Source organism: Oratosquilla oratoria, chromosome 1, assembly GCF_046742065.1.
Source record: "Oratosquilla oratoria isolate Oo_2021 chromosome 1, ASM4674206v1, whole genome shotgun sequence".
NCBI lineage: Eukaryota > Metazoa > Arthropoda > Malacostraca > Stomatopoda > Squillidae > Oratosquilla > Oratosquilla oratoria.
In genome coordinates, this window is record NC_134777.1 from 70,887,804 (window position 1) to 70,900,219 (window position 12,416).

Genomic DNA, 12,416 nt, shown 5'->3' on the forward strand with positions numbered 1-12,416 from the left:
AAGAGAAAGAGGAGATTTGCTGACTACAGAATAATGAAAGGAATAGAAGTTTTAGACAGGAACGACCTGTTAGTGTGGGAAAACAGTAAAACAATAGGACACGGAAAAAAATTGAAAAAGGATAGTTATAGAAAAAACTTGAAGGAAGTTTCCCACACAGAGCAATAAATACATGGAACAAATTAGACAACAAAACAGTATGTGCAAACACTATACAAGATTTTAAGATAAAACTTGATGCGGAGAGATACAAAGACGGGTCACCACGAGCATAGCTCCCCACCCGTATATTACAACTAGGTAAATACACACACACACACACACACAGACTGATAAGACCAAAATTAGAGTACACTGCAACACTATGAGAAAGGTGATTTGCTAACCATCTACAGAATTATGAAAGGGATGGAAATTCTTGATCGAGATGACTTACTAAAGTGGGACAGACAAAAAACAAGAGGACATGAGAAGAAACTCATGAAGGATAGTTAGAGAAGAGGTCTGAAAAAGCATAGCTTCCCACACAGAGTGGTATATCTGGAACAACCTGAATGAGGAAACAGTGAGTGCTATAACTATACACAACTTTAAGACCAAACTCAATGCAGAAAGATACAAAAAGCAGGTCACTACGAGCATAGCTCTCCCTGTAAAATACAACTAGGTAAATACACAAGCAAGCAAGTTGGCAAGGAGTGAACACTACAACAAGGTATGGATAAAAAGAGAAATGAATGTTGAGGAATTAGAAAAAGAGAAGACAATAAAAGATGAAGCTAAGAGAAAAAAACACGAAGAGAACGGACACCAAAAGCAGGGAATTCTGTTGGAGGGTAATTGACATGAGGCTGAGAAAATGGTACATCAGAATGGGTGAAACAAAAACGGAAAAAAAGATGGAGAAAGAAAAAAAATTAAAAGTGGGCTATACAAATATTGACTGATTAATTTCAGGAGTGAATGAACTAGATGATTACCTGTTAGATAAAAAAACAGACATAATGGGAATTGTGGAGATGAAATTAAGGGGTCCAATACCACCCAGTAATGTTGGACAAGGGTCATACAATTATTGGATTAAAAACAAATGAGAAACAGGGAGGAGGAATCATGTTCTTGCCAAGAAAAACTTGAATGTGACAAAGATTACTGAGGGTAAGAACAATGTAGAAATGATCATGATAAAAGTTGAAGACAGGGACATGAAAAGTAGAAAATATGTGTTGATTTATGTGCCCCTAAATATGAGCTCTTAGAAAGAGAACAAGCATTCAAAAAATGCTAGAAGATACAAGTCATTCATTAAACGAGATACTTAACGTCAGAGGTAACCTGGTAATTATGGAGGATTTTAACTGCAAAGAAATTTGTTGGGAGGAAATGACAGTGAAGGGTGGAGAGGATCTGTGGGGTAAAGTATTACTGGACATGACCATGGAATATACCATGACACAATGGGTCAATGAAAACACCAGATACAGAAGTAATGAAGAACTGTTAAGACTAGATTTGATATTTACAACAGAACCTGAAATTGTGGATAAAATTGAATACAAGACACCATTTGGAAAGAGTGACCATATACTTACAGAGACAACTAAAAAAAGAAATATATATGGAGAGAAATGAAAAGTATAGAAAAGGAAGATTGATATACAACAAAACAGACTTTGGAAAACTAAAGAAATTCTTTCAAAATGCAAATTGGAAAAAAATTCTACATGAGACAAAAATGGACGATCTTGATGGATATCTATAATGGAGTGAATAGGTATATACCAAGACAGAAACAAGAGAGGGTGTACATTAAATGCGGGTTGAACAGAAGATGCAGTGGTACAAAAGAAGAGACAGAGCTTGGAAAAGCTGGAGAAAAGAAAAAAAAAAAAATGAAATGGCATATATATATAAACTACAGAAATTATGTAAAAATGGAAAGCTAGGAAAAAAGGAACTGAAAAAGATGTTATAGAAAAATGCAAAGAGCAGCCCAAACTATTCAATAGATATGTAAATGGTAAACTTAACCCCTTCAATACGGGCCAAAATCTTGCGGGCAGCATTACCTGCCAGACATGCGATGTTGCGTCATAATACTCGCATTATAAAAAATAAAGTTACTGCTGTATTGCTCGTTCTCTTTCACCCGTGAATTTTGATAACCATAGAACATATGATGAAGCCAGTTTACAGAGTATGGGGGTCACGCAGGTGCAACTACAATATATATAATCACGATGCCGACATCGGCATCCTCGTGTACCCACTTGCTCCTCATGACACCTACATAGGCGTCATCGTATCAAAGGGGTTACAAATAAACAGGAAATGGTGAAAATACACCAAGGAAACATAGAATACACAGATCTCGAAATGGCTAAAGTCATGAATAATCATTTCAAGTCCATTTTCACTAGAGGGAAGGTGCAGTATCGGGATGAAAGAAGTGAAGTTCGATCCCCCCCTGAGCAAAATAATAACACACAAAAGATAATGGAGCAATTAACAAACCTTGATTTTAGGAAATCGCACAGTCCAAATGAAATTGCAAACTGGATACTAAAAGAATGTCAAAAGTGTGAAGTGAACTTCAACATCAAGAAATGTAGTATAATGTTTATGGTTTAATGTCACAAACTCCCGCCTATCGGAAGGCTAGGATGGTGCCCCTCACAGAGAACTTAGTAGTGTGGAATTTAATGAACCATGCCCTTGGTTCAACTTTGCTGGTGGCAGGATTCGAACCGCCATCCCCTCGACAAAGGAAGTTAAAAAAGTTAACTTGGAAAGGGACCTAGGAGTAATTGATTATTAGCAAGGACATGGCACCAGACAAACATATGAACAAAATAGATGGAGAAACCTTCAGTTTACTAAGATCAATGAAAGTGGCCTTTGATTACATGTATGAAGAAATGGTAAAGAAAATATTAGTTACATTGGTAAGACTAAGATTGGAGTATGCTGTGATACTATGGACACCCAGTACTAAAAAGAATATTAAGAAATTGGAAAGAATTCAAAGAGCAACAACAAAGATGACACCAACTCTCCAAACTGACATATGAACAAAGATTGTCCAAACTCGAACTACCAACCTTGGAACAAATAAGAGAAAGATCTACTGACCATCTACAGAATTATGAAAGGGATGGAAGTTCTTGATAGAGATGATTTACTATAGTCAACGCAAGGAGAAATGGCCGATAAGGCGTGGCTAGGAGATTTCCCGGTGTTGCCACATATGGGCATCCATGGCGAGAACGTGTGTGTGGATGCAATGTTTTCTGAATGCAGTGTGAGGGGGGCGGGGCCAGAGATTAGATGTAGTGGCAACGTCGCTCTCGCATGCACATATGCCATATCTTCACTTAAAGAAACGAAACCTTTGTATAGAAAACATTGCTTTGATTTTTATCTCAGTGGTGGTGTGTGACAAAAAATTATAATATAATCGTATGAGGCAACATTATAAAATTATAAAATAGAATTATATAATAAAATAAAATTATAAAATAATTATATGTGGCACCACAGGGGAACTCCCAGTGCTCCGCCCTAACGGCCAGATCTCAGTGCATAGGGTATAAAGTGGGATAAAAGGAAACCAAGAGGACCTGAGAAACTCAAAAAGAATAGTTATAGAAGAGATCTGAAAAAGAATAGTTTTCCACATGGAGTGGCGATATCTGGAATAAATTGGATGAGGAAACAGCGAGTGCAAAAACTATACAAGATTTTAAGAACAGACTTGATGCTGAAAGGTAGAAAGATGGGTCACTATGAGCATATCTCTTCCCATAAGGTATAACTAGATAGGTAAATACAGAAACACACACGCATGTATATACAGCATTTCTGCACTGTGAGTCGTTCCTCCAACTCTTTTGGGCGGGGAGTTGGGGGTGTGTGTTCATGTAAGGTCACAGCATTACCCATAGATTGGTCATATATGAACTCTGAGCTCTCTTCTGGGAGGGAAATGGCTGTTGATCACAGGTCCAACACGTGATCCAAGATCATGGTGAATCACATATACGAAAGGCTTTTTCCCCCTTACAAGGGAGGTAGCTAAAAAACAAAGGCATAAAATCCACTTCCTCCCATTTCATCCCCACATACTCCACTCCCATTCATCCCCTCCCTCCCTCTTATGATACTTTTTTTTTTTCTTCTTTCTCTATCCATGTCATGAAAGGCCAACTCTATGGTCTTATGATCTTTAGCAATGACCCCCACAATCTTACTGATATGTTTTATTAGATGACAGGTTCTAAATCATTCCATGATAGTTTTAATTTTTTTTTGCCTTAATAGTTGACTTTCTTCTTTTAGAATGATTTAGCAATGATGTTTCTTAAACTAGCATCTGTTTATAGTACATTGCTTTTTCTGGCATTGAAGTTGGGTAATTCATATTACAGTACTTTGCTTATTCCAATGTTTTGTGAGGCTTTGGTTCACACTTCAGTCCACTTAATTCCATCTATTCACCACATGCAGTTGTGTTGTACAGTGCTGAAGTTAAGGTTTAAATAGAAGTGGGTATCCCAAAGATGCTGAGATTAGTGAGGCTCTTTCACATCAAAAGTTTGCTTTACCTGTTGTAGCATTATGGCATCTTTGGAATGTATTTATTGCAGGCACATGTACTTCACGGATTGGGGGCGCTTTGGTACTGATGGCAAGATTATGAGATCAACAATGGCTGGATCCTTCAGTACAGTTTTGATCGACAAAGATCTTTCACAGCCTAGTGGACTAACCATTGATTACGAGGCTGAAATGCTGTACTGGACTGATGCTGTGCGGGAGAAAATAGAAAGGTCAACCTTGAAGGGAGAGAACCGTCAGGTATGACTAATGTTTCAAAATTAAAAAGTATCGTGCTTTGCACCTGAAAGTGGCATATCAACTGATGAAATTTAGATCTGGCACAAATCTGTTCACCAGTTATCACAACTATTTGTTGCTTGGGTAACACTGTTGTACCAGCTACATCATCCTTCATTTAATTGGGCCCATGGAGGTTGTGGATGATACCAATATTTCATGGTTTTCTGCCATGTCTGTTTTCAAGAAATTGTGATAAATTAGGAAATTCTGTACATGTAATCATCCTTTCTTTCCACAATAGGTGTTGGTAACAGCCACTATCTACCCATTCGCCATTACTTTGCACAAGGATTACATTTATTGGACTGATCTGCAACTCCGTGGTGTTTACCGTGCCAGCAAGTTCACAGGTAGCGACATGGTAGAGATGGTCAGACGACTGGACGAGTCTCCAAGGGACATTCACGTCTTCTCAGATGAACGTCAGAAGTGCAAAACCAACCTGTGTGATATCAATAATGGTGGATGTGCACAGTCTTGCCACCCAAGTCAGGATAATCAGGTGCGTCTCCTAACAAGATTTCAAAAGCTTGAGATATATATACCATATATTTCCGTGTATAAGACGACCTTTGTATAAGACGAGGTACAAAATTAGAGCAAATTTTTATGAGTTTATCTCATATCGGTAGTATGAGACGACTGCTAAATTACAAAAGCATCAGTGTATCAAACCTACTGTACAAAAAGAATTGTTTTGATTACGTCTATCAGCTGTTTTTTCTACTTTTTATCTTTTCTTTCTCATTACTTAACTGTATCCTTATACCAGATAAATTACTTACTGTATCCTTATAAATTCAAAATAAATGAAATAACAAAGCAAATTTCTGAGAACACACGTCAACTAACAAAAATTATTTGTTTACGTTCCTGGTTCGTTCCTGGTTCCACTACTGTAATATATTTTTTTATTGATAAACGTTTTATGTACTGTAATCCAAAATTGTTATTTTCAGTCTTAAAAATTACTGAAAAGTTAGCGAAAGAAAAAGGTTGCTATGAACGCAACCAGTGCTCGATGTTTACATTTTTTTCAGCTGTGTTAAATGTGTTTACATAGAGTAGTTAAAAGTACCGTAATTTCATTAATATAGAATTATTCCTCAAATTTATTAACAGTTGCCATTTACTATAAAGATATGCCAATAATATATAAGGTAAATATGGTTTAATTACCTTTATTACCAGTTCTTATAATGTGAATCATTTCCTGTGTATCGGTGGTTATCGGCAGGCTAGCCTACCAAGTCATCTCACATAGAATTCAAGGTCTGATATTTATAATGGTAGTATAAGACGACCCCCAATTTTAAGGGGTGAATTTTTGGATTTTAGGGTCGTCTTATATGTGGAAATATACGGTATATATATTTTTAAGATAAATGTGGGTAAAAGTAAGGTGATGAGATGTATAAGAGGTGAAAGTGGCAGCAGACTAGCAGACTAGTGAGCATTAACCCCTTCCATATGGTGACGCCTACATAGGCGTCATGAGGAGCAAGTGGGTACACAAAGATGCCGACGTCGGCGTCTTGATTATATTTATTGTAGTCGTACCTGCGTGACCCCCGTACTCTGTAAACTGGCTTCATCATATGTTCTATGGTTATCAAAATTCACTGGTGAAAAAGAACGAGCTATAGAGCAGTGACTTTATTTTTTATAATGCGAGTATTATGACGCAACATCGCATGTCTTGTAGCTAATGCTGCCAGACGTGTGATGTGGCCCATATTGAAGGGGTTAAGGGAGAGCGACTGGAGGAAGTGGATAGTTTTAGATACTTGGGTGCAAATGTGGCAGGAAAAGGTAGTCGAGGTGGAGGGAGAATGTAGATTGAGAGAAGTGAGTAAATGCCGTGGTGGACTAAAAAGTGTAATGAGGAATAGATATTTGGCAATGGATGCTAAGAGGAGACTGTATGAAGGAGTGATTGTGCCAACAGCACTGTATGGGGCAGAAACATGGAACATAAGAGAGGAAGAGAGGAGTTTGAATGTGTTTGAGATGAGGTGTCTGAGAAGTATGATGGGGGATACTAGGCTGGATAGAGAGAGAAATGAGGAGGTAAGGAGGAGAACAGGGGTGGAAAGGGAGTTGGGAGATAGGGTTGATGAAAGAGTATTAGGATGGTTTGGACACATGGAAAGAATGAGTGAAGAAAGACTAGTAAAAGAAGTATGGAAGGCAGATGTGGAGGGAGTGAACATGAGGGGGCGTCTTAGGATAAGATGGATAGATTGAGTGAAGGGGGCTTTGGGGAAGAGGGGAATGTCTGTTGAGGAAGGATGGGAGAGGACAGAGGAGAGGGGTGAATGGAGAATGGTTTTATATGGATAATGCTGTGATACATGAGGTGGAATGGTTGGGGGGATGGGGGGTGAGGTAGTATGTGTGAGAAAACTTGGACACAGCCCGAAGGGATTTCTCCCAGTCTTCTCCTTTTCTGCATGGCGGGACGGAGAGGGGGGTCGCTGATTTAATGAAGCGGCCTTGGTATGGATGTGCTGAGTCTTGTGACACTGCCTCTGACCCAGGGCAGTGGACAAGGTGCAGGGATGACACGTTGTCCAGCAGGTGCTAAGATAAGAGAATTTTTTTTTTTTTTCTTTCTTTCCCCTCCATGCTTCGTCTCTTCTGTCTTTAGCCTCTGCACCTTTTGTTATACCAACACTATATATAAATCTCTTGTTTCTTTTTTGGTACATATTTGTCAATTCCTTCCTTGTACGTTTCTTTGAATATGTTCCATTTGTCTTCCATCTTTGTTTCCTCTTGAGAATTTATCCCAGTTAATGTTTTGGAATTTTTTTCTTAGTTTTCCAAAATCCATTTTGTTGTACATTAATCTTCCTTCCCTATGCATATCATTCCTACCTATAGATGGAAAAAAAAAATATATATATATATATATAAAAACTATATATATATATATATATATATTTTAATATCGTCCAAATTTGTTCAGATATTAAATATTTACATACATATACCAAGGCTTTTTCCCCCCTACAAGGGAGGTAGCCAAAAAGGAAAAGGCATAAAATCATTTCCACCCATTCCATCCCTGAATACATTCCAACCCCTCCACCCTCCCTCTTATCTTAGCACCTCCTGGATGACGGGTCATCCCTGCACCTTGTCCACTGCCCTGGGTCAGAAGCAGTGTCGCAAGACACAGCACATCCACAGCAAGGCCGCTTCATTAAATCGGCGTCTATTCCTCATTACACTCTTTAATCCATCACGGCATTTACTCACTTCTCTCAATATAAATTCTACCTCCACCTTCACTCCATCTTTTCCTGCCACATTTGCACCCAAGTATCTAAAACTATCCACTTCCTCCAGTCGCTCTCCCTTAATGCTCACTTCCAGTCTGCTGCCACTTTCACCCATTGTACATCTCATCACCTTACTTTTACCCACATTTATCTTCAGCTTTCTTCTATCACATACTCTCCCAAACGCTGTCACCAACTTCCTCAATCCCTCCTCCGATCCTGCCACAAGTGCAGGGTTGTCCACAAACAACAGCTGGCTCACCTCCCACTTTTCTCCATTTTCTTTAACCATCTCCAATCCCTGACCCACCACCCTTGCATTTACCTCTCGCATTACCCCATCCATGTATAAGTTGAACAGCCAGGGCGACATAACGCATCCTTGATGAAGTCCCACCTTTACCTCGAACCACTCACACACTCCATTTCTAATCCTGACGCAAGCTCTACTATCATAAAAACTCTTGACAGCTCCTAGAAGCTTTCCTCCTATCCCATATATCAGTATAACCTCCCACAGTGCCTTTCTGTCTACCCTAACGTAAGTCTTTTCCAGATCCATAAAAGCCCAAAAAACATCCTTCCCCTTTCCTATAGCTTTCTCACATATCTGTCTTACCACAAAGATCTGATCCACACAACCTCTACCCGTCCTAAATCCACACTGTTCCTCACCAATTACTCCCTCTCTTCCTCTCCTAATCCTCTCAATCAAGATCCTCCCATAAGCCTTCCCAACTACACTTAACAAGCTAATCCCTCTGAAACTACTACATTCACACTTGTCCCCTTTTCCCTTGTAAAGAGGAACTATACAGGCACTCTACCCTCTCTCCAACAAACATTAAATAACCTCACCAGCAAGTCCACCATCATTGTACCTCCTTTTTTTTAGACATTCGGCATGGCATCTATCCAGACCAGGTGCCTTACCTGCTTTCATCATCTTAACAACTGCCTTCACTTCATCCTTCCTTATTTCTCATCCATTTTCCTCACTCATCACGGTCATTTTGTTAGCATTTCCCACTGCAGCTATCTTTCCCTCCCTATCCTCCTTCACATTTAGCAACTCCCTAAAATATTCTGCCCATCTTCCCCTTACTGCCTTCTCTTCCATTATCATCTCTCCATCTGCACCTTGTACCTTTTCTTCTCTACTTGATTCGTCTCCTCTTCCTCTCAATTTCTTTCCAAAACATCTTTTTATTACTTTCAAAATTTTCTGTCATACTCTTACCCCATTTCTTATCTGCTCTCCTCTTTGCCTCCTTTACCTTTTGCTTTATAAAAACAGGTGCAAGTATGTTATTCATCCCTCCACATATGTGCATCTATCTTATTCAAAGAGGCAATAGACAGAGTATAAAAATAAATAAGTAATTGACCATTTTAGTCACTGTCAGATACTGCAAACCTGCAACAAGTGTGATACTGTATATGGACCAATATGGCTATTGGCTGGCTACCTTACAAAATTTACCTTTTATCTTAGCATACTCTTCAAAGATTAAACACTCCAATTTCCCATAATGACCCTGGACATTGCCTAAACACAGACCCGCCACTTGGACAGTGGAAAAGGGGTTAACATAGTAATGGGGGAAAACTGTTGTACTCCCCACCACCCATCAAGGCTCAGAGCTTACTTTCTACCTGACTTTTTGCTTGCTATCGTTTAAATTTAACCTACAATCATACACAAGTCCTTGAGATGCAACTAATTTTTTTTTTTTTTTTAACTTGACAAAAAAAAAAACATGTATATTTTCATTTTTTTATATATTTTGTTTTAAAATAACTCGGCAACGACTATGCACTGTCGCGGTTGGCAGGCGTGTCAAAATAGTACATCACTGTCCGAGGCATATATTTGCACTGAAGCCACACATAAGGCGCACCACCCGATTTTGGTCGATTTTAAGGATTTTGCCTGCACCTTATGGTCCGAAAAATATGGTACTTGCACCTGTTTTTATATACTAAATATTTAATATTTGAACAAGTTTGGACGATTGAATTTTTTTTTTTTTTTCATCACAGTTAACATAACATAATTGGATCACAAGCCCTCTGCTGAATAAATAAATGAAAATAATTGATGTAACAATAGGGTTATAACAACTTATAAGTCTTCAAGTTCGTTTTGGTTCGTTTGTCACTGCACTCAACACCACTCACAGCTTGAAGCTGGTTGTTATTCTACCATTGACCACTACATGAACAGATTCCTGCGTTCTCTCTCTCCTCTGCAATGTATATTAATAGTATTACTTGTCAAATAAGAGTGATAGATGTCATTAGTAAGTCGAGAAAAATGTGTCGTCTGCTACACCATTTTGAGTATTTCGCTGTTTGCCACATTTTTTAAGGTAGTTACTATTTAGCAAAGAAAAAAAAAAAAAAAAAAGCGTGTAAATGAACAGACACGAAAATGTAATAAAGAATACTGGGCGAGTTGCTATTCTTGTCCGAAACATTTTTAAAACTGTGCCAAAACTAAGTGGGGCAACTGTATATTGTAAAATAAATAAAACACATCAAAACATGAAACCATAGAAAATGGAAATGCCCTAATACCATAGAAAACATTTAATGGGGGGGTATACTGATTTATTTGATATTCTAACACAGAAAAATTATTGTAATATGGTTCTTTTCCCTTGCTGAGTTATTTTAAAACAAAATATATAAAAAACCAAAAATATCAATTTTTGTATTTTTTTTTTTTTTTTCAATAAAAAAACATGAAAAAATCACACACACAACCCTCGTCTCTTCTGTCTTTAGCCTCACTGCCCCTTTTGTTATACCAACACTATATACAAATTTCTTGTTTCTTTTTTTGGTACACATTTGTCAATTCCTTCCTTGTACGTTTCTTTGAATATGTTCCATTTGTCTTCCATCTTTGTTTCCTCTTGATAGAATTTGTCCCAGTTAGTGTTTTGGAATTTTTTTCTTAGTTTTCCAAAATCCATTTTGTTGTACAATAATCTTCCTTCCCTATGCTTATCAGTCCTACTTCCATTGTTCTGTTCTTTTAATTCAAACTATTAGTATATGGTCACTTTTCAATTGGTGTTTTATGCTCCATTTTGTTTACAATATCTGGTTCAGAAGTTAATATCAACTCCAGTTTCGATAATTCCTCATTGTTTCTATATCTAGTATTTTCCTTAACCCACGATGGTCATATCTAGTAGGATGTTGCTCCAATGATCTTCTCCCCCTTTTACAATCATTTCTTCCCAGATTATATCCTTTGCATTAAAATTGCCCTGGATTACTATATTTACACCCTCTTTCAGTAACTCGTTGAGCACATTCATTGTGTCTTCCAGTAATTTAGAATGTTCGCTATCCAACCAAGCCTGTGTTTTTGGTGGTACATACACTGCTACAAATTTTCTGCTTTTCATCTTTTTGTTTACAATTTTGATCATAATTCTACTTTGCCTTGTCCTTCATTTATCTTTGTCACATTTAGACCTTTTTGACACCACTTCCCTGCTTGTGTGTTCTATTTTTCACCCAGTGGTTGTATAGATCTTGTCACACTATACTTGTTGATATAGTTCCTTTCAGTTGTGTCTCAACAATTCCCATGATCTCAGGTTTTTCCATTTCTAGATAGCCATTTAGTTCATTGATTCCAGAGATCATGCCATTGATATTTGTGTATGCCACTTTTAGTTTCAAATTATCCTTTCTGTTTTGGTTCAAGTTTCAATTTTTTTTATGTACCATTTTTTCGGTACAAAAAAAAAACTTGTTTTTTTCTGTCTCTGTTCTTTTCTCATTTCTATCATTGGCTTCAATTCTGAGAGCTTTGTCTTTCTCTTTTTCCTCAAGTCCCATTTCCTCTTGTATCCATATATGTTGAATTTCATGCTGTTTGCCAATTTAACCACTTTTGATATTTCCTCCGGTATCATTTGAGTTCTAAGTTTTATTTTCAGTGGTCTATGTTGTTTTTCTTTTGAATATTTGCCTATCCTATGGATTTCATAAATTTCTTTATTGAAATTTTGTCCTTCATCCTGTATTTCTTTCACTTTGTCAACTGTATCTCTCACCCAATTTTCCTTTTCTTTAATTACTTTCATAACTGTTTCTTTTGTATTTTCCTCCATCTCTTTTTGTAATATTTCACTAAAGGATATTTTTTATTTTCCTGTTCATGTTTCCTTTGATTTCTATTTCACTGAGGTCTATTTTTTTTACTTC

The 12,416-nt window shown here is 37.5% G+C and overlaps 1 protein-coding gene across 3 annotated transcripts in view; it reads left to right on the forward strand.

Moving 5' to 3' along the window:
- Positions 1-12,416, forward strand: part of mgl (low-density lipoprotein receptor-related protein megalin) — a 509,881-nt gene that overhangs the window by 455,763 nt on the left and 41,702 nt on the right. For all 3 annotated transcript variants that reach the window (XM_076204914.1, XM_076204826.1, XM_076204998.1), the window contains exons 35-36: positions 4,647-4,857; positions 5,141-5,401. In XM_076204914.1, the coding sequence (XP_076061029.1) occupies positions 4,647-4,857; positions 5,141-5,401 (472 nt within the window). The remainder of the gene's footprint in view (positions 1-4,646; positions 4,858-5,140; positions 5,402-12,416) is intronic.